The sequence below is a fragment of the Acomys russatus genome, chromosome 7, assembly GCF_903995435.1.
Source record: "Acomys russatus chromosome 7, mAcoRus1.1, whole genome shotgun sequence".
NCBI classification, from domain to species: Eukaryota; Metazoa; Chordata; class Mammalia; order Rodentia; family Muridae; genus Acomys; species Acomys russatus.
This window is the reverse complement of record NC_067143.1, coordinates 23536821-23558181: the sequence shown is the minus strand read 5'-3', so window position 1 is coordinate 23558181 and position 21361 is coordinate 23536821. Positions and strand designations below refer to the sequence as shown.

The 21361-nt window shown below is 48.3% G+C and overlaps 1 protein-coding gene across 3 annotated transcripts in view; it reads right to left on the bottom strand.

Moving 5' to 3' along the window:
• Nucleotides 1–21361, bottom strand: part of LOC127191572 (protein FAM169B-like) — a 102676-nt gene that overhangs the window by 34561 nt on the left and 46754 nt on the right. Inside the window, exons 3-4 of one of the 3 annotated variants that reach the window (XM_051148720.1) lie at nucleotides 15543–15642; nucleotides 1956–2041 (exon numbers count right to left, since the gene is read on the bottom strand). In XM_051148720.1, the coding sequence (XP_051004677.1) occupies nucleotides 1956–2041; nucleotides 15543–15642 (186 nt within the window). Of the gene's footprint in view, nucleotides 1–1955; nucleotides 2042–12966; nucleotides 13114–15542; nucleotides 15643–21361 lie in introns of those variants that run through there. The other 2 variants (XM_051148722.1, XM_051148719.1) reach the window with 2 other exon arrangements.

Genomic DNA, 21361 nt, shown 5'->3' with positions numbered 1-21361 from the left:
TCCTCCAGCACATCTACAGGAGCCGAGACAGCGCCTACTTCTCTTCTGCTTCCTCATCCACTAGGCCTGAGACTTTGGGAAAGGGAGCGTTTCCTGCAAACATCAGTGCATGGTTTTACCGTGGATTGTACTTATTTATGTTGTATGTTCCTGTTCATGGGGAGTGTATGTGTACATGCTGGTGTGTGTGTGTGTGTGTGTGTGTGTGTGTGTGTGTGTGTGTGTAGGGGGGGGTCAACATTAGGAATCATTCTTCAGGTGTTGTCCACTTTAATCTTTGAGACGCAGTCTCTCTTTGAAACTGGAGCTCACCAAATAGACTAGGCTGGCTAACCTGTGAGGCCAGGGGGATCTGTCTGTCCCCGGCTCTGGGATTATAAGCATGTGCCACCGCGTCCAGCTTTGTGTAGCACATGGCAAGCACTTTACCAAATAAGCCACCTACCCAGCCCCCGAGTTTCATGTTTAATACCACATCCTAAAATAATTGTCCCCCTCAACACCAACACCACCATCACTGTACTTGTGGGATCTCAGCCTTCATTTTCTGGGTGACCTCAGCCAGCCATTCGTCCTTCTTTGAGATTCAGTTCAGGGCATGAGAAACCTCGAGTTAGTGCTAAAAAACGTGCCTGTTATTATGTGTCTATGTGCATGCTTTCTCTCTCTCTCTCTCTCTCTCTCTCTCTCACTCACACACACACACACACACACACACACACACACACACGTGTACCTTAGCACATGATATACATGTGTAGAATGTAGAGGGAACGGGACAACTTTGTGGAATCAGTTCTCAACTTCCATCTTAACATGGATTTGGGGGGAATCAAACTCAGGTCACTGGGGCTCCCATGGCAAGTCCTTTTACCTGCTGAGCCATCTCACTGGCCCACTTGTCTACTTTTAAGATGCTTGTTAATACTAAGGCAGCTTGTAATGCCCTAACGCGCAGCACAGAATGTCTGGTGCCCACCGGCTGCCTCATTGGTGCACAACGTAAATGCATGTCACCTTCATCTGGAGCCAGCTTACAAGAGGAAGGGACGTGTGCAGATCTGATGTGAGTCCATCTCTATCTCAGACAGTGGCAGCCCCACGAAGTTCAGCTTTAAGAACGAGCTAGTCTCAAGCGCTAATGGGTATCATCTGGGAGGCTGTGCTATTCAACTTATGAAGCCAGAGTGGCAAAGCAGACTACATGTGGCAGAAGGGAAACATCCAATCCAACACTGGCAAGAGAAGAAGGCGGAAAAGGGAGCGTGCTTAATTTGTCCCAATTCCATTACAGGAAGAAAAAAAAAAATGTGTGACATTTGACTCAGAAGCATTTCCAAAAACATTAAACTAAGATCCGTTTCTAAGCCCTCATTGGGACCACTAATTGCATTAACAAAGAGAGCATTAAGAAGGCTTTTTCTAGTAATTTGTGAGAAAAATAAGTGGCTAAGAAGCAAAACCTGATTTTTAAAAAAAGTAAGGACAAAGTCTTACAAACAACAGAAGGAGCCGGGCATGGTGGTGCATGCCTTTAATCCCAGCACTCTGGAGGCAGAGGCAGGCGGATCAATGTGAGTTCGAGGCTAGCCTGGTCTACAAAGTGAGTTCAGGACAGCCAAGACTACACAGAAAAACCCTGTCTCGAAAAACAAAAGAAAGAAAAAAGAAAAGAAAAAAGCCGGGTGCAGTGGCACACGCCTTTAATCCCAGCACTCAGGGGGAGGCAGAGGCAGGAATCTCTGTGAGTTCGAGGCCAGCCTGGTCTACAAAAGTGAGTCCAGGTCAACCAAGGTTACACAGAGAAACCCTGTCACAATAAACAAAAACAAACAAACAAAAGAAAAAAAGGATAAAGGTGCTTGCTACTCCGCCTTTTTATTAATGGAGGCCCAAAGTAAAGAGACCTTAAAAACCTGTTTTGCAAATGTTCATTTAAAATCAAATCCCCTCACCTTCATGAGCCCTTCCCTTGTGGGATCAGAAGTTCTTAGGACGTCTTCCATGGACCACCAGGATTCCTTTAAGTAAACAGCCACAACTGAAGGGAAAACCAAGAGAAAGGTATGAGTCACCACAAACTCATTGGGGCAAGGACGTGGCACTATCAACAGGTTACATGCTTCCTGGGTGACACAGGTGACAGTTTTATCATTTGAGTTGCATTATTTTTTGTTGTTTGTTTTTGTTTTTGAGGCAAGGTTTCTCTGTGTAGCTCTGGCTGTCCTAGACTCGCTTTGTAAACCAGGCTGGCCTCCAACTCTCAGCAGTCCACCTGCCTCTGCCCCCCGAGTGCTGGGATTACAGGCGTGTGCCACCACTGCCCGGCTCATTTGGGCTGTGTTATGATCTTGGGGCTAGATGCCAAGGACCTGCACATGCTAAGCAAGTGCTTACCGCTGAGAATACGTCCCCAGCCTGGGGTAAGGTTTACAGCGTTCTGTAAGAACAGAGATCAGAAGAATCACAAGACAGGTATTTCACAGGTGGCCTGTCTGTGGCTCAGAAAAAGAAATCAAAACACAAACCAATATTGAAGCAGTCAATGAGTTAAGAATTACATTGTTTTAGGTTTGGGCATCTAGCTCAGTGCCCTTTCAAACAGAAACGTGTTGACACGGCACCTTCCTCACAGTGCACTAGTCATATTGTTCATTAGTCATGTCGGTTGTAACCAAACAGATTCCACTGGCCAAACCTCATCTTCAACAGCTAAGTATACATAACAATAAATTTAGCAGTCTTAAAATAAACCTGTCCTCAAACCAGAACCAGCCTGGAGGACACAGCAACTTCTGATCAGTGAGCCATGGGTGCCTGGAAATGTAGGCAGGAGAGCTGGTGGCAGAGCCTAGGCCAAGGCCAGCACAGCACAGCAAGGACACGTAATGAAATCGGGGAGGCTGACAGGTGCCACAGGGACCATCACTGAGGAGACTCTGGATCTAGGCAGCACTAAGGGTAACAAAATGGGAACCAAAACCAAAATGTTTCAGAAACCAAAAACTACCTAGTAGATCCACATACCATTTTCTATCCATCAACCCCCACCTCCTGTCCCAGAGCTAAGAAGAGCCAGCAGGTTGGGGCATCCTGAAAGGCACTGACAAGGCATTAGCACCGATTTCATTTCTCTGCCCACCCTCCTCCACATGACAGGTGCCATGGACCAAGGAAGATGTCACTGATAGATTTTATTCTATGGCAAGTCAAGGTTTCTCAAACAAGTTAAGACAGTGAGGCCGGGTGTGGTGGCACACGCCTTTAGTCCCAGCACTCAAGAGGCAGAGGCAAGTGGAACACTGTGAATTTGAGGCCAGCCTGGTCTACAAAGTGAGTCTAGGACAGCCAAGGCTACACAGAGAAACGCTTTCTTGGAAAAAAAAAAAAAAAGACATGCACACAACCTGCCTGGTACCTCCTAACAAGGCTATGTGTGCATACACACCTGTGCGGATGGGCAGTGTATGCACATGTGTGTAGGGAGGGGCTTGTGGTCAACAGCAGGTGATGCCTACCTTATTTCTTCAGATAGGGTCTGTCACTGAACTCGGGGCTCACTGACTGAGCTAGGCTGGTTGGCCAGAGAGCCCCAAAGATCTGCCTGTCTTCTCATTACCATCACTGGAATCACAAGGACACATAGCCTTGGCCAGATTTTTACTTGTTTGTTGGTTTGGTTTGGTTTTTCAAGATAGGGTTTCTCTGTTACACAGAGCCCTGGCTGTCCTGGACTCTCTTTGTGGACCAGTCTAATCTCGAACTCACAGCAATTCCCCTGTCTCTGCCTCCCAAGTGCTGGGATTATATGCATGTGCCACCATGCCCAACCATATTTTTTTTCACATATAAAATGCAACTTATTAACATTTAGTCATCAAGCCTTAATTAAATCTTGAGAACTTAGTCATCCTGCATAATTGAAACTTTATACCCTCTGAACAGTATATCTCCCCACCTCCCCTAGACCCTATCTATCTATCATTTAATTATTTGTTATCTAGCATTCAATTATTGTTATCTATCATTCAATTATTTGCTTCTTTGAGTTTTGCTGTTTCCTTTTCTTATTCTCTCATACATTACATCAGGACCACAGTTTCCCCTTCCTCCATCCTTTCCAGGCCCTCCCCTCTACCTCCTCTCTGCCCCAGATTCACTCCTCCTTCATTTCTCTTCAAATAAAAGAGCAAACTTCCCAGGGATAGCCACCAAACATGGCCTAACAAGTTACAGTCAGACCAGGCACAAAACACTCAGATCAAGACTAGACAAGACCCAGTAGGAGGAAAAGGGTCCCAAGCACAGGCGAAAGAGTCAGAGACATACCCCACTCCTACTGTTGGGAGTCCCACACGAACACCAAGCTCTGCAGCAATAAGGTATATGCAGAAGACCTAGCTCAGACCCATATAGGGTCCGTGTTTGTCGCTTCAGTCAACTAGCCCTGCTCAGCTGACTCTGTGGGCCATGCTTTCGTGGTATTCTCGAACCCTCTGCATGCCCAGATTGAATGGGCAGGCTGTGGCAGCCAGAGCAGGGGCAGATTTTCAGGCTACAGCTGAACTCACACAAGAGTGCTGTGATGAATTAGCAACATCCATCAGGGGAAAGGTGGCTCAGGTGGCTGTTTGCCACATCTCCCAACTTGCTCCAGCAGGAGGCGCCAAAATGGCACACAGTTCCCCATGAAGCACTGAGGAACCACTGACTACTTACTGTACAGCACTTGCTATATGAACTGAGGGAGATTAAATCTGAGCTCTTTCTTAGGAAGCATCCAGCTTGGGGAAGGAGAGGGAGGGCCCAGGCACAAAGCAGATTAAAGTCTGAACACACCTCAAGCTATATACAGAAGGCGGGGAGGGGGGAAAGTTGCAACGTTAGAGTCAAGAATCCCGGAGAATGTGCAGAGGCCAGATTATGAGTGAGGCAGTGGTGAGCAGGGGAGGACACTCCGGATGTGAGGCAACAGAGAACACGGGAGGGCGAAGACAGAACTGCCACACCAACACCAACGGCATAGGACGGAATTAGGCCAGTCTGGAGTGTGCTGTGGAGGTGACTGACGGCCACTCAGACCCCAAGGAAGGAGGGAGACTCGCAGTCCCACACCCGGAGTAAAGTGATAACAGCTGACACCATAGTATGGCCGAACACACAATAAGTACTTGTTGCAGTCGCAAACGTGGCACTTCGTGCAGTAGTTCTGTTTCCTGGGGCGAGGCTCGGGGCTTGCACACCTGCTCATGGTCGTATGTGTGCAAATAGTGCCCTTGGGAAGAAAAAGGTGAACACGGCTAGTCTAGCTGTTTCCAAAGTCCCCATTCTAAGCCTTGTGCCCACTGGTTAAAATAGACAGAAAAACAGTGGTTTAGGGCTGGGGCCAGGCCAGGCCAGGCAAGGGGCCAGCAGAAAGCAGTCAGTGAGAGAATGGGTCCAGGCACTGTGTGGCCGAGTCTGGGAAGGGAAGAGCTCACCAGAGCCAGCCGTGTCAAGCTGTTTCCACACCAAGGGGAGCAAAGAGTATTGCACTTATTCAGTAAATCTAACTATACGTCAGGTGCTGTGCTCAGTGGGGCAACCTGGCCACGACACACACTGTGACAAGCAAGCTCTTCCAAGACGGTCTGAGAAGGATGGAGACAATATTCCAGGACCAAGCCTGAGGCAACAGATGGTGGCCAGCCACGGGGACAGGGTCCAGCCTTGGAGACCACAGTGGTGGTTGGATCAAGGTATCCGACTTTGTTGTAAATCACAGAAGAGCCCAAGCAAGAAAGGCCAAGTGTCCACAACCTCACAGGATATACACCACGAAGAATGAGTCTAACGTACATGAGGACTATGGGTAATTGGGACATGTTCACGCAGACATGTATGTTGCAATGTATGTCCCGGTATAACATGAACACAGACACAGGGGTGGCCATACATAGATGTAGACTAGAAGACTGTGGTAAATATCTGCTTTCCTAGATCAAAACTGTGGCTTCAACATGCTATATTTTAAAATGAAGTCTTCTTTTAAAAGTGATATTTAAAGTGTAAAGGATGAATTAGGGACAAATGAGGTCAAAGACAGTGAGGAGTGGAGGCTGAAGGTAACAGAGCCCGAGATGAAGGGCTAACCCAAAGCAACCTTGCTGACAAAGTAGGAGGTGTTGGGGACAGAAAGGACCCACTGGTGGTGGGTTTTTATCCCAGACAGCAAAGTGGGCAGCTAGCTCAAGCAAAAGGAAATAGGTGCCTTAAACAGGGCCGAGAGGAGACATGAAGTGCCAATTACAGACAGCAAAGAAAGCCAGGCACAATGGCGCATGACTAAACCCAGTGCCCATCAGGTTGCGGCAGGAGGATTACTAGGACCTTGAGGCCAACCTGGGCAAGGCAGCTGAACGCATAGCCCAGAGTGAGAGAGACAGAGTCCATGCCCTGTGCCATCTTCCCAAAGGATTGAAGAGTGACAAGTGTCCTTCATCTGCCCCTCTCCCAACACACATCTTACCTCCCCAAGCCAGCTGCAAAGAATTCACATACTGCCCCAAGGTCCATACTTCACCACAGCTAAAAGGTTTTCAAGTCCCTCACTCCTTACTTTTCTCTCTACTGCTCCCCTGCAGTTTAAGTCACCAGTGGCCTGTTACAAATCTTAGAAATATGTGTGTTGGGGTTGGGGCAAGGGAGGGGGAGAGACACAGTTAAACCAAAGTGACAGGCCATCTTTCCCAAAAGCAAAATACACGTAGGAAAGAAGGAAAAAAAAAGTGATGAAAAGTTCTGGCACAGGCCGGCACATAAACACATTCCACTGAGTTGCATGACTTTTATGCAACATTGACTGTGCTGGTCAATAATTTAAGGGGAGGGGAAAATAAACCAGTTGACATAGCAACCGTCACATTGCATTACTCGGGCTACCATTTCCATACAGATGTCCTTAAAGGAAAACACTTCCTCAGACGTCAGTGAATTTGGGTGCCTTTTGTCATGAGAAGGAAACATCTGGCTTGCAGTGCATGCACAGCAGCCCCTCTGTGTCCCTCAGGCTTTTCTTGCTTCAAGCAATTTTGTTTCTGTTTGTCTAGATTTTAACTCAAGAAAGATGGAGTGGAGGGAGAAGGCGGGGCCTGGGGCCTGAGGTACAGTTGAACTAAGAGATACCAGGGCAAGAAAAAAATCTAGTGTATCTAGCAAATGAACCACCTTAAAACTCAGGGTGAACCAAGGCAAAGTCACCAAATTGTTCAGAGTTGTGGAAAGCACAGTGATGCAGACAGACACCTCAATAGCACTGATAGAAATCTTCCATACACTTGGAGAAAACGTGTCCCTGTCCTTTGGGACAAAGGCCCCATCCTGGAAACAGAAAATATTTTCCGTGGCCTCCGTAGTTTCCAAATACCATGAGTTCCTTGGTGTGAATGATGTCTTTATGCTCTTTCCCCCATTTTTAAATCTACCTCACACTAGACACCATAAATTAACAGGGAAAGACAAGGAAAGCCCAAACCATGGCCAACAGGTGTGCCCAAAACACACGGTTGTCACTGTGAGCAGATCTCCAATCTGCTTTCTTCATAGATCAATGAAGACAGGACTCTGGGATCTGTCTGTGTCTGTGGCCATAGGGCATCTTAGCTGCCCAAAGCAGTGGGTATCTAAGAGAAAGCGGAGTTTCCAGCCAGAACCCACCCTTTCTATTCCCTTAAGTGGGGCTCCTCCGGTACTCGAGGTGAGATGATCTGGGGGATACCTATCTTTGTATGATGCAAAAAATTGCATGCACCAGCTAAAACAGACAAATGCTAGGTCTGCTGGGTCACAGGAGCAAACAGGGTGTCTGCTCACCAGAGGACCCTAAAGGAGATATCCCACTCTACATCTCTGTTTTGGAGTCTGGGGAACGTGTGTGTGTGTGTGTGTGTGTGTGTGTGTGTGTGTGTGTGTGCGCGCGCGCGCGCGCGCGTTTCCAAGCCAGAACAATTGTCAATAGTATTTTCTTCTTCCACTGACTCTGCTACAAGAGCAAGCCTCATAGAGGCATCACCCAGGAGTTTACTAAAAGCACATAAACCATCCATCTGGACAATCGCATGCACATGCTAAGACACGCTGAGACAGCTGGGGTGATCCCAGTCTATTCCTCCATCTCCCTTTAAGAAATCCACAGCTCAGCCAGATGTGGCGCACAGCTTTAACCCCAGCACTCGGGGGGCAGGGGCAGGCAGATCGACATGAGTTCAAGGGCCAGCCTGGTCTACAAAGTGAGTCTAGGACAGCCATGACTACATAGAGAAACCCTGTCTCAAAAAAAAAAGAAAAGAAAGAAAAAAAAAAAACACAAAGAAATCCACAGCTCTACCCGCCCTATACCACATCTCTGTCCTTAAGCCAACCTCAAAGTCTACATAGCCTGCTCTGGGGTAAAGGGTGCCTCAGAAAGGCCATTCTGTTCTGAGAAAGCCCTCCGAGGCCCTCTGGGGTACAGCTCATGTCTGACCCTCCACTTCTGCAAGCTAGCCACCTGCCCCAAAGGCAGCACAAAGAACTGGTCTTAGTGCCGCAATCTTCCTTGGGCCAAGACAGCCCCTCAGAGGGCTGTCTACAAGAGGCTCTGGTTTCATCTGAATGTTTACCTTGGCACACGCTGTCACTACGGGCTACAATAGACATGTTTTTCCAGGAAAAAAAAATCATCATTTTTCAGTTCCCTGCTTGTTTTTCTCAGGGTGCACATGACGTGCAAGCACCAAACACTGTAAATAAATTAGCAGCAATTTCAAGAGTGAACGTTACGCTCGGTCACAAAATGTCCTGGGAGTCAAGAGGAAAGACAGACATTCTCATGAGAGAAGCCAGTGTGTGGCCACAGCTGTTTGTACTGTCACCTCAGTCTCCTGTCTCTGGAAGTGTCTGGCTTGCTGTTTCTGAGCCCGGGTCACCACAGTGTTTCACAGTTCCTTGGGCAGAAAGCTCAGGAACATGAGCCGGGCATCCTCTTTGGTTGACAGATACCCTGCAGAGGCAGAAGATCCGAGTGACACCTCTTGCCTTCAGGGTGGTTATGATCTGCCCATCGTAAGATGAGCCATGGGAAGTGTCATGGGCGGTTTCAAATTGATATGCCCCGCACTGAAGAGACACCCACAGAGGGAGTGCCACTCAGGAGACCATCTAGTCCAGCCCCTTCTGCCCACAATATACCCTTACTCCTCACCACCATTGCTCTCCCTCAGACCATGCAGGGGAAGACCCCAGTTGATCTCATGTGACACGGCTTCTCCTAAATAACCAAGGTTGACTAGTGCCAGCACGTGACCAGGAGACCTTGTTCAGTCTCATCTTTCACCCCCACGGCCTGGCGCACTCTTTCCCACTGCTCTCCCTAGCTGTGCCAGGCTAGCTCACTGCTCCCCTGACCTGGCTACTGGCAGCCTTCAGGGATGAACATTCTAGTCCCTCCCTCATAGCGAAGTTTCCTTCCAAGCAAAAAGGCAATCAGCTGGGCACTGCAGAGTCAGAGCCAGAAGCCTTGTCTCCAGCCCTAGTCCCCGCTCCACCTTCACCACATCACCAGCCATCTTTTGAACTCTGCCCTCCTCCCTGCTCCCTTCTGTCATGGCCTCCAGGGTAAGTGATGGCCAGGAACATATCAGGATAACCATAAAGAGAAACCTAGAATCCTTCAAAAGGGGTCCCCTGCTAAGACTCACAGCTGGACTCTGCAGGGTGCAGCCCAAGTCCGAAGCCTTGCAGGTCGCTGGAGCCAGTGGCCCCTGAGAGCAAGAGAAGCAGATGTCACCACTGAGCCTGGCATCAGGAGACAGGGACAGAAGGCCAAGGAAGTGGCAGTGGGCGTCTTCTCAGGGTTCACACTCCTCCTTGCAAAGAGCCACTCATGGATCTCCCTTACCCGACCAACGCCATCTCATCCTGGGAACATCTGTAGCACTGTGGTACTGTGTCTCTGTCACATGACTCAATTACGGGGTGTCGTGTTTTATTAGCTTCTGGACAGTCTTTGCTGACATCTTACCACTAAGTTTTATTTTTTAAAAATAAAATAAAAAAGAGTGTCAAACAAATATTGTCAGAAAGAGGGAAAAAATATGACCCTGGTGGAGAGGGCCAGAGCACTGCATAAGCCAGGTAAATGCTCAAGTGCCCGTGGGGAGGGAGGAAAAGGGGGCACACAGGACAATCTGCAGAAGCTCACAGTCCAGCTAGCCTGGCAGACACAGTGGCACATGACAGAGACCCTGCCTCAAACAAGGTGGGAGGTAAAGACCGATACCCAAGGCTGTCCTCTGACCTCCAGACACGTGCTGTCATTCATACACACACACACACACACACACACACACACACTCGGGACAGATAGACAGACAAACAGGAATGCAAACAAAGATAGAGACAGAGTGACAGAGAGAAAAAGAAGGAATAGAGAGAGACTCGGAAAGAAGGAAAAAGGAAGGAAGGAAAGCAGGGTGGGAAAGAGGAAGGAAAAAGGAAGAAAGGAAGAAGGAAGCAAGGAGGAAGGAGGGGAGGAAGGAAGGAAGAAAGGAAGGGAGGGAGGGAGGAAGGACGGAGGGGAGGAAGGAAGGAAGGAAGGAGGGGAGGGAGGGAGGAAGGAAGGAAGGAAGGAAGGGAGAAAGGAAGGAGGAGGGGGGAAGGAAGGAAGAGGAAGGAGGGAAGGAGGGGAGGAAGGAAGGAAGAAGGGGAGGAAGGAAGGGAGGAAGGAAGGAAGGAGGGGAGGAAGGAAGGAAGGAGGGAAGGAGGGGAGGAAGGAAGGAAGGAAGGAGGGGAGAAAGAAAGGGAGGGAAGGAAAGAGGGGAGAAAGGAAGGGAGGAAGGAAGGAGGGGAGGAAGGAAGGGAGGAAGGAAGGAAGGAGGGGAGGAGGGGAGGAAGGAGGGAGGAAGGGGGAAGGAGGAAGGAAGGAGGGGGGAGGAAGGAAGACGGAGGGAGGAAGGAAGGAAAAGAGGAAGGAAGGAGGAGGAAGGAGGAAGAGTGGAGAGGAAGAGAAAGAGGAGGAGGAAGGAAGGGGGAGGAAGGAAGGAAGGCTATAGATGTAAAGACCAGAACCCTAAAAAGCAAATGTCAAATACCTGATGGTCACAGAGGGCCACCATCACTGCAAAGGCAAATGGCTCTGGACACCTAGAATTTATCCCACAACTACCAGACCCAAGAGTACGGTCCTGGGACTGAAACTTACTCTCCCCAAGAACATGCAAAGTCAGGAAGGGACTAGAACGAGCAGATGATACAGTTTGGGGAGCCTTTGGGAAGCCACCAGGCTCGTCCTTAGAAGCTGCACACCAGTTCCTGCATGATCCACTTTGCAGAAGAAACATCATAGAAGCAACAGCCAGAGAATGAGAAACAGGAAAAAGAAAACCCCAAACTGAGAAGAAACCATCTGTAAAGAGACCACACCCCACTCATCCGGAGAGGCTCAAGGGTGGAAGGCACCAGGTCTGAATGGAGACACACAGCACGTCAGCATGTTATGTCCTAGTGGCCTGAGCTGTCCCAAATGCAACAGGCCAGCCCAGGGGGCAGGGATCAGAGCTTCCTCGATGCAATGATTGACTGGTCTGTACCCCACACGTGCACGCGCGTGTGTACATGTGAAAAAGTATGTGAATGCGTGTACATATGTTTGAGTATGGTATAGGTCAATGTGTGTGATATGAGTGTGTAAGTGTGGTGCGAGTGTGGCATGCAAGTGTACATATGAGTGTGTGTGAGTATGCTATGAGTGTGTGCATCTGTACATGCAGAAGTCAGAAGTGGGCACCAGATCCCTTAGAACTGGAGTTAAGGGAGTTTGAGGGACACCTGGCTTGTTATATGCTAGATTCAAACTCTGTAAACACTCTTAACCACTGAGCCATCTCTCCAGCTCCCACCATGAGCTTTGCACCCTTACATCCCTTACCCCAAGCCTGGTCTCCTCAGGCATTGCTTCAGCCTTCCCTTTGTCCTCTAAACTCTACATGGACAAACAGCATTTGCTTCAGACATGGCCCAACTGGTAAAAGAGATCACTAGAAACACTGTCTTCCCTTCTAACACCAGGTCACAGCTGGCTCCTGGCATCTCCCCTCATTGGAATGGCTTTTTTTTTTTTTTTTTTTTTTCCAAACCCAGGATGGTCACATGCCCCATCCTCGCCCCTGATTAGCTGGTGTTTGGAATCAAGTACATGACATTTATGCAACAGGCACTTTGGGGTCTGAAGAAGAACAATCTTACAGTTAGTGTCATTCACTGTCACGTGCCTGTGACGTGCCAAGGAGAACATGCCGGGGACAAAATTACGGCTCATAGTTTGGCCAGAAGTTAACACACAAGCATATGCCTCTGAAAATCTTGTGTTTCCCTCACACAACCAAACATGCCAAGGTGCATAGTAGACCAAGGTTTGCTGTAGTGGACCATGGGAATGCTGCTCACTGAGGTCCCGCTCTCTGCTGGAATGGAATGGTCCCAACACATCCTATTTGCTGCCACGCATCAATCAGTTCCCACAGTCTTCCCTTTTGGAAATGGCTAACCTGATGCTCGGAGAAGCCAAAGAGCCCAGCTGACACACACACTCATTTGACTTCAAGTCGCTTCACTTGACCCCCAAATCCATGGCAGGACACGGGGAGAAATAAGAAAAGCAAAGGTCACCAGTGGTGGCCGTCATGGAAACCAGGGTGAGTGCTTTAGATTTAACAGGGAAGATGGGGGGGGGGGGGGCGATGCCTCTTCTTTTGGCAGGAGGAATTATTTTGTATATTCATAAACACTTGAGACCAATTAATAATTAATAAATAAGAAAAGCAAAGCAGAGAAGTATATAAAGGCCCTTGAGGAGCTGAGGCAACCCAGGAAGGCAGGCTGCTGGGCGTCTGTGTCCACTTCCCCTTAGGGACTATAAACCAGCCGTAGGAAGTCAGAATAAATACTCACAAGCAGCAGAGAGAGAAGAGGGTGTGCTTCTGAAGCCACCTTTATGCAGACCGCATGTGCACCTCCCTACAGGAAGACTGGTGGGAGACATCGTGGCTTGCGTTTGAGCAGGATGCCATAAGCATCATCAGCTGCTTGCCACTGGGGAACTTGCCCTTCCAGGATGGTTTTCATTTGCTTACAGACTTATCGGAAGTCACTGTAATGGAGTCAACCGGCTTATCAATAATTAACTCACACACAGTTATCAATAATTAACTCATACACAGGGCCAATCAAACAGCTTCTGATCCCTTTAGCTTCCATTTAAACATGCATCCGCCTTTACCAGCAGGCCAAGATGACTGCACAGGAGACAACGGTTCCATTCTCCACAAACACAGCTCAGCACAAGGGTGAGTGGCACACGGACTGGGCGGAACTGTGAAGAGTCCTTGTACTATACGGTCTGTGTGTCTCACACCTCAAGGTGTGCATTCTCTGAAGAACTCAAGGCACCTTCTAAGTAAGGCAAAGGGTGCAAGAGTGGGGTGATTGACAACAGGAGCGCTTCCCTGAAATCATCAGCAATCGCGGCCAGCAACAGTGGGGCCATTGCAACAGGAAGTCATGGGGAATCTTTATTTAAAGCACTCTTATATATAAGCATGAAGCCACAGTGAGATTCTTAGCACTTATGAATATGTATTAGGGTGTGTACTCTTCAAAAAAAAAAAAAAACCAACAGAAAATTAAGTATAGTGCAAATGGGAAACAGATTCTAAGAATCTATCGTATGTTTGCATCATGCAGACTGTCTTTAAAACCCTATGTCAGATTCTTATTCCATGTTGACATGGGGTGGAAAAGCTGCTGATATTTGGACATTTCCTTAAAATGATCCATTGTAGAGATTTGCATAATCTGTGCATTGAAGGACTCCCTCCCCCACCCCATCCCCACTGTACCCGCTCCCCACCCGCCCCCACTGCAGTAGGGTTGCAAACTCAAGGTAGCATCAAAAGCCTCAAGTTATCCTGGGCGCTCTCTTCAGGGCAGTCAAGCCTCTGCTGGACAGAGAGCAAGGAGGCAGCCTCACTGTGATGGGAGAGCTGTCACACAACCTCTGTCGGCCCCGGGGGACAACAAGGAGGCTTCGTCAACCCACCCGCAAGCCCAGACAGCTAGCCGAGCACACCTGTGTTTCACATGTGGCAAGAAGAGAAACGTGAAAAACAGTCCTACACACTTTTGAACGGCTTGCTCCCAAAGGTGTCACCTCGGACTTCATGACACCCACAGAGTAAGGGCTCCTCCAAGCACAAACTCCAGGCGGACAGTCACGTGACAAGCAAAAGCGTTTCTCAACCAGATAAGGACCTAGAATCCCAAAATGTCAGCATTTAAGGAGGTCTAATTAATTAAAAAGTGTACTGTTGTTATTATTAGTCCATCGTACTGGAAAGCAATACTTGGCATTGTAAGAGAGGCAAAAATAAACAAGGAAAATGCCACGTGGGATTGTTTGGGGTGAGTCAGACTGGTACCTCCCTCGTGCTTGCTGGTGCTCTGGGTTCAGGCGGACCAACACCACCGCACACTCTTCACTGCCAGCAGTCCCCGAACCCTGACTCGCTCCAGAGGACTCACTCCATGGAGCTGGACCCTCCTGTCTCTCCATAATGCAGGGACGGTAAATGACCTCACAGACCACGGCCACCAGCAAGAAAACACACCCTCCCCACTGTCACTTTGAGCCCTCCCATGCTCTAGCTGATGGCCTCTGGCAAGTCACTTGACCACTCCAAGGCCCTCGTTCACCGCATTTGGTGGTGAGAATGACCCTTTCAGTCCACAAGGGCATGGGGATGCCCAAATAGTGTCCTACCCAGTGCCCACGGCTCTGAAAACTGCTGTTAACAGGGATAGCCAAAGGTGAGCCCCAAAAACAGCTCTGGGTAGGGACTGTGGTCAGAGACATACAACGTGACCATGTCTCAAGAAAGAGTTGAAAACAAGAGAGTCTTACCTTACTATTCCCCCAAATTCAACAATGAACACGGTCAAGATCCTTAAGATTGACTCCATACATGTATAGCACAAAAATCAAGATCCTGAGTTAGGGCCAACCTGGCCTATACTGCAAGTCCAGGACAGCCAGGGACACACAGAGAAACCCTGTCTCAAACAAACAAACAAGTCAAAAGGGCTGTACGTGCAGCTCAGTCATAGAGCTTGCCTAGCATGTGCAAGGCTGTGGGTATCAGTCTCAGGACACACACACACACACACACACACACACACACACACACAGACACACACCACATCCATTAATAACTTTCCAACTACGGAACTGGGAACTGGAGAGCTGACTCAGTTAGGAGCACTAGCTGCTGTTTCAAAAGACTCAAGTTCAATTCCCAGTATTCACCTGCCAGCTCACAGTTGTCTAAACTCAGTTGCAGGGATCTGATACCTTTACACACACACACCACACACACACACACACCCACACACACACACACACACGCAAGAAAAACACCAATGCAACATACAGTAAATGAACTAATTTTTAAAAAAAAAGGATACCCACCAACCTGTCTTTGTGTCCTGGGGATTAACCAGAACCAGTATTTTATGTTGAGGTTCATCACAATACATACTGCAAAAACAGAGAGACGAAGATTCAAGTCTGACCTAAAGGAAAAAAAAAAAAGCAAATGAAATTATTATTCTCCTCTCTCATTGCCCTAAAGCACAGGAAACGACTTAGGTAATTTATTAGCACGGGCTCCCTGAAAGAACACTGTTAACAGAGATAAACTTAGCAGGATGCAGCAAAAAAACACCTCAAGATCACCGGTCCATCAATCCAGGCATCAGATCTCTGTTCTTCTATGAGCCACCCTCAGAGCTCTCCCCTCTCTGTGACTTCTGCTCCTGCAGCCTTCTCCATCCTGGACATCTCTGGGCCTCAACCTACAAGGCTGATGGCCTCACTCCGCCTCACACAAACAACTGTGGTGTCGTTCACTCTCATCTGCTCGAGAGCCCTGGTTAACTTGCTCGGTAGAAATGGGCCCAGGCTGTGCCGGCCTCCACAGACGCTCCTGCTAGGGGGCATTGTGGCTCCCGCTCTGAAAGTGCATTTAAAGTTGTATACTGTGAGCTGGGTGTGGTGGTGCACCGCTTTTAATCCCAGCACTCAGGGAGGCAGAGGCAGGTGGATCACTGTGAGTTTCGAGGCCAGCCTGGTCTACAAAGTGAGTCCAGGACAGTCAAGGCTACACAGTGAAACCCTGTCTCAAAAAAACAAAAACAACAAGAAAAGTGTGCTGTGTCTGAGCCCTCCAGGCTCAGCCCTGTCCTTTCAGCTCCAAGATGGAGAAGAAACTCAGTCCAAGGTGCTGTTTTTCTAATAGCGAGAGGTACCAGATGTCCCCAGGGCCACATCTGAAACCCTCCTTGTAACTGTCCAATCCTCTGCTCCCAGCTCCCAGCGTCTAACACAAAAAGGTCAATGCATTCCATTACCAACACTGTTTTGAAAACTGAGAATATAGAAAAAATCAGAAAAGAATGTGAAGCTCAGCTAGGTTCTTGTTTAAAATTAAAAAAAAAAAAACTCTACAGCAGGCCCACCACCATTACCAAGAACTGTTTCCCAGCAAATCCGTAGGGCTGGCAAAACATCTCAGTACTCCCTGTTTTGGAGTGACTTTAATGAAGGTCCTCAAGGTGCTCATCCTCAGGGGCCGCTGTTACAAGGCCATCAAACACCAAGTTACAGAAACATCACAGCAAACTGAAAAGATGCTTATTGTAGACACACTGTAGTCAGAGAGAAACCCCTACATAGGTTTTTGTTTTTTGTTTTGTTTTTGTTTTGTTTTTTTTTAAAGATTGGTTCAGTGGGCTTTGTGACACATACTTTTTTTCTTAATTATTATTTTAATTTTTATTTATGTTTCATGGTGTTTTGCCTGCATGTATGTCTGTGTAAGGGTGTCAGATCTTAGAGTTATAGACCGTTGTGAGCTGCCACGTGGGGCTGGGAATTGAACCCTGGTCTCTTGAAGAGCGGTCAGTGCTCTGAACGCTGAGCCATCGCTCCAGGCCCCTCCCCAGGTTTTTAAAAGCAGGCAAACATCGCAGCATTCGGGAAGATGGCTCAGGAAGATGCCAAGTTTTGAAGGCAGCCTGGTGGGCTACACACCAACGACCTGACTCAGGACACCACACACACCAACACGTTGAAAATATAAAAATCATAAACGACGCACATCGACGTGTTTGCACAGCTACGCCACCACACGGCTGCGCATCCTCTGCCCTTCACTCTCTGCCTCAAACATATCATACAATGAACACACACTGTTTCACACAGCGAACTCAGCAAGCGTTGTGGTTAATACGACAGGGTGATGTCAGGACTAGGAAAAAAGAAAAAAAAAGGTAGTTAACTGTGAACAGAAGAAAGTCAAGAAATCTTATCGCCTTCTTAGTCTGCGACTCTTTGGATACCAAAAGTCCCAGGTGTCCTGTGTAAACCGTGAGGAGGTTCAAGCACTCTTGGTGAGCTCAATTCTGTGTGACAATGGCAGGTCCCTGCCCCTGTCCCTGTTTTCTTACTCGATGCTAAAATAGCAGAGAACCAAATGATGTTGGTTTTGGTTTTGTTTGGGACGGGGTGGGTGTTTTGGTTTTGGCCTAATTTCCTTCTCTTTAGAAGAGGTGGAGGCAAGAAGTCCTCAATCATGTCGCACGTGACAGCAAAACAACTGTTCTGCTTTCTGTTTTTGTTAGTAACATGGCTTTATCCCGTCACTGAGCATACCCACATGTTGGGATTATTTTTTAGTTCTCGTAAATATGGAATGCAGGCAGCAGGAGGATAGTGGGAGCTGTGTCCTAAAGAACCTGGGGCAGCTCTTGTTGCATCCTCACGCTCCAGCTTTGGCACCAGCACCCATCAGATCAGGTAGCATCCGATGGATGCCATGGGTCCTTCTGCTATAACAGCCACTAGGAGGCGCTAAAAAGCACATGAGGATAGCAAACTCCCGCGGCAGCTCAACAACTTGAGGTCACCCACCAGAGGGGAGCTCTTCTAAGAGCGACTTTGCCTGTTAAACTCCCACTTCCAAACTCTCAAGGAAGCCACAGTTTGTAACTGCACAAGCCACCGTCTTCATTAGCTCTGGGACAAGAACTGTTTACCAGCTCTGCCGGCCAGATGACAGCTATTTCTGGCAGGAACAAAATCATCTACATCTAATGCAGATGTGGGTCCCGCCCAGGATTCCCACAGGGAGAAATACAGTCTTGGGGGTGCTCACCTTGTAAGCAGGAGGGCCTGAGTTTGTGTCCCCATAACACACATAAAAAGACAGGTGAAATCGACATAGCATTCTTGTAATCCCAACACTGGGGAGGCAGAGACAGGCAGATTCCCCCAGCTTGCTGGCCAGTCAGCCTAGCCTAATTATGCACCTCAAACCAGTGAGAGATCATGTCTTAAAATACAAGGTGGATTGCATCCTATGTACTATTGTATCCTGAAATTGTCCTTTGACTTCTACACATATGTGTACATATTGGCATGTTCATGTGGGTGCGTGCACACACACACACACACACACACACACCAACACATATATAACACATTATTTTTAAGTTTTGCCACAATCCCAACAAATAAAAATTTCCAGGTCTCTGTGTCCCCTCCTTGCAGTACCTAGTCACAATATACAGAATCACATCACTACTGAAAATTACAGGTGGCGTAGCTTCATTCTAAGTCACATGTCAGAACTGAACCAAACCTTGGAGAGCAGAGATGAGCCACTCTCCTCGCTTTAAAATGAAGAGACTGGGGTTCACCCAGGCATTACCTATAGCATCTCATTTAAGGGCCATGCCAGCACCAGGAGGTCAGTGACATTGGTGCCCTGAATTCGATGTGAGACCGTCAAGGCCAGAGAGAGGAAACACTTGCTTGAGTCCACAGAGCTCCCAAGTGGACACATGGGCTTCCCACAGGCTATCTGGCCCACAGCCTGCAACAACCAGACTCACACCAGTGAACGGTTCCTTCTTCATTCCCTCCGGAAGTTCCTTTTTGTTTGTTTGTTGGTCTTTGTTCTTCTAAATCTGACATCCCACTTTCTAAGTTAGACTGGACAGCATGTTCTTCCATGGAGAGTCAACCATACCTGTTCTCCAGTGGGAAGGGAGAAACCTCTGTTGAAGTCTGGCCTCCATCCTGAGCAAGTCATAGTAACCCTCCGCTGCAGTCTGATAGGCCTGGGGGTCATCCTCCAGGATGTCCACAGGGTAAACCTCTGTAGGAGAAAAAAGCAGGGATACAAATGGCTTTATTCTGTGCCTCAAAGGAAAGCTGATCATTTCTGTTTGGTGGTTGTTGTCATTTGTTGTTGTCATTTTTGTTGTTGTTTTTGTTTTGTTTTTGAGAAAGGGTTTCTTCTCTGTAGTCCTGGAACTTGCTCTGTAAACCAGGCTGGCCTCAAACTCAGAGATGCCACCTGGCTCTAAGCTCCAGTGCTGGGATTAAAGGTGTAAATGCCATGAAGCCCAGCTATTTCAAAGTTGGGGGGGGGGAGTTTTTTGTGGGAGGGTGCTCAAGAATTCTCTTGTCCTGGTTGTCCTGGGCCTCGCTTTGTAGACCAGGCCTGGTCTCAAACTCACAGCAATCTTCCGGCCTCTGCCTCCTGAGTGCTGGGATTACAGGTGTGGCCCCACCATGCCTGGCTCTATTTCAAGTTTTTAAAAGGACTAGTTTGCTGTAGCAATCATCATAGTCAGGGCTGGGGAGATGGGTCAGGTTAATAAAGGGTGTCCCAGGCAAACAGTAGGACTTAAACTTCCATCCCCAGACCCCACATTAAGACAAAAAAAAAAAAAAAAAAATCTTGTAATCCAGGCCCTAGGGAGGTGGAGACAGACAGGGTGGAGAGTGGATGACAGCTGAAGTTTACCTCTGGCCTCCACATGCGTGTGCACACATATACACACACAAATACATACCTACATGGATCTGTACACACACATACAAGCACATAAAGGCAAAATAAATATATATATGTTCACCTATTCCCTCCAGACTATTTTTTAAAAACCCCAACCATACACTCAAGCAACTGAGTGACTTTGCATCCTTCATTGAGGTCCACTCAGGGGTGGTGAACATGAATAGGTTCCCCTGAAGGCAGAGATCGACTGCCTGGAACTTCAGCACACCTTTCTCACATGTGACTTAAGGTGCTCACTTGCCAGGTGACAGTCACTGTACAAGTCCCTAGGATCCTCCCCTCTGTCCCTGCCTGCCGCTGGGCTCTGGGAGTGTAGTAGCTCATGAGTGGGAGAGCACATGCCTACATCCCCTTTACAGGGAAACTAAGCTAAGGTATTCTGCAACCGTCCTCCAGCAGAAACAGATCCCTGCGAGAATACAAACGGGCAGCACCCAGCTTGGAAGCAGCAACGATGTTGCCTGCCTCTGGCTGACATCCAAGTGTACAGGGACTCAGAGCCTATTCTGCGGAGCGAACTCTCCCTCCTGCAGGCTACCCTGCCCTTTTCTTCCTCCTCCTTCCCTCCCCTTACCCACCTCTTCCTTGTCCCCCATCTCCTCTCTCACAGAGACAAATTGAGACTGTGCGGTCCAGGATTGAACCCTGTGACATCTCAGGTGCCCATTCCTCTCTCTGGAGAGCCACTGAGAAAGCCACTTTGAGGCTCCAAAATGCTGTTGATAGCAAAGGGTTCAGCCTTCAGTTCACTCAGCTTGTCCAAGAGGAATTTTTACCTCTGCCAATCAACTCCCAGTGGGAGACCTCAAAGGTGAGCAAGCTACCAAAAAAAAACCAGTGGACAGGGAACATGGTAGCATCCACTCAAACCCTCAGGCCCACTGTCCTGGGTGGAAATGCTGTGGATACGCATATTGCCACAGCTGAGTGGAACCAGACAGCCTCCCTATAAGGAGGTTCTGAATCCATGGATCCACCAACCACAGACTGAAAATGCTGAGGGATGGGGGTGGGGGAGGAGTGCATGGGACATGTACAGATGTCCTTATCACAGCTCCCTGGGGAGTGAAGTACACCGGCTTCTATGACATTTACTTGTGTTAGGAACTATAAGTCACCTTGAGACTGGGGTATCCAATGGCACGCTGAGGGAAAACTGCATTCTTGTACTACTTGGGCTATTTTTTAAAACAGCATTGAGTATAAAAGAACACACACATCGGGCGTGGTGGGCGGCACACGCCTGTAATCCCAGCACCCGGGAGGCAAGAGGCAGGCAATCGCTGTGAGTCCTAGGCCAGCATGTCTACAGAGCCGTCTAGGACAGCCAAGGCTACACAGACAAACCCTGTCTCCAAAAAAAA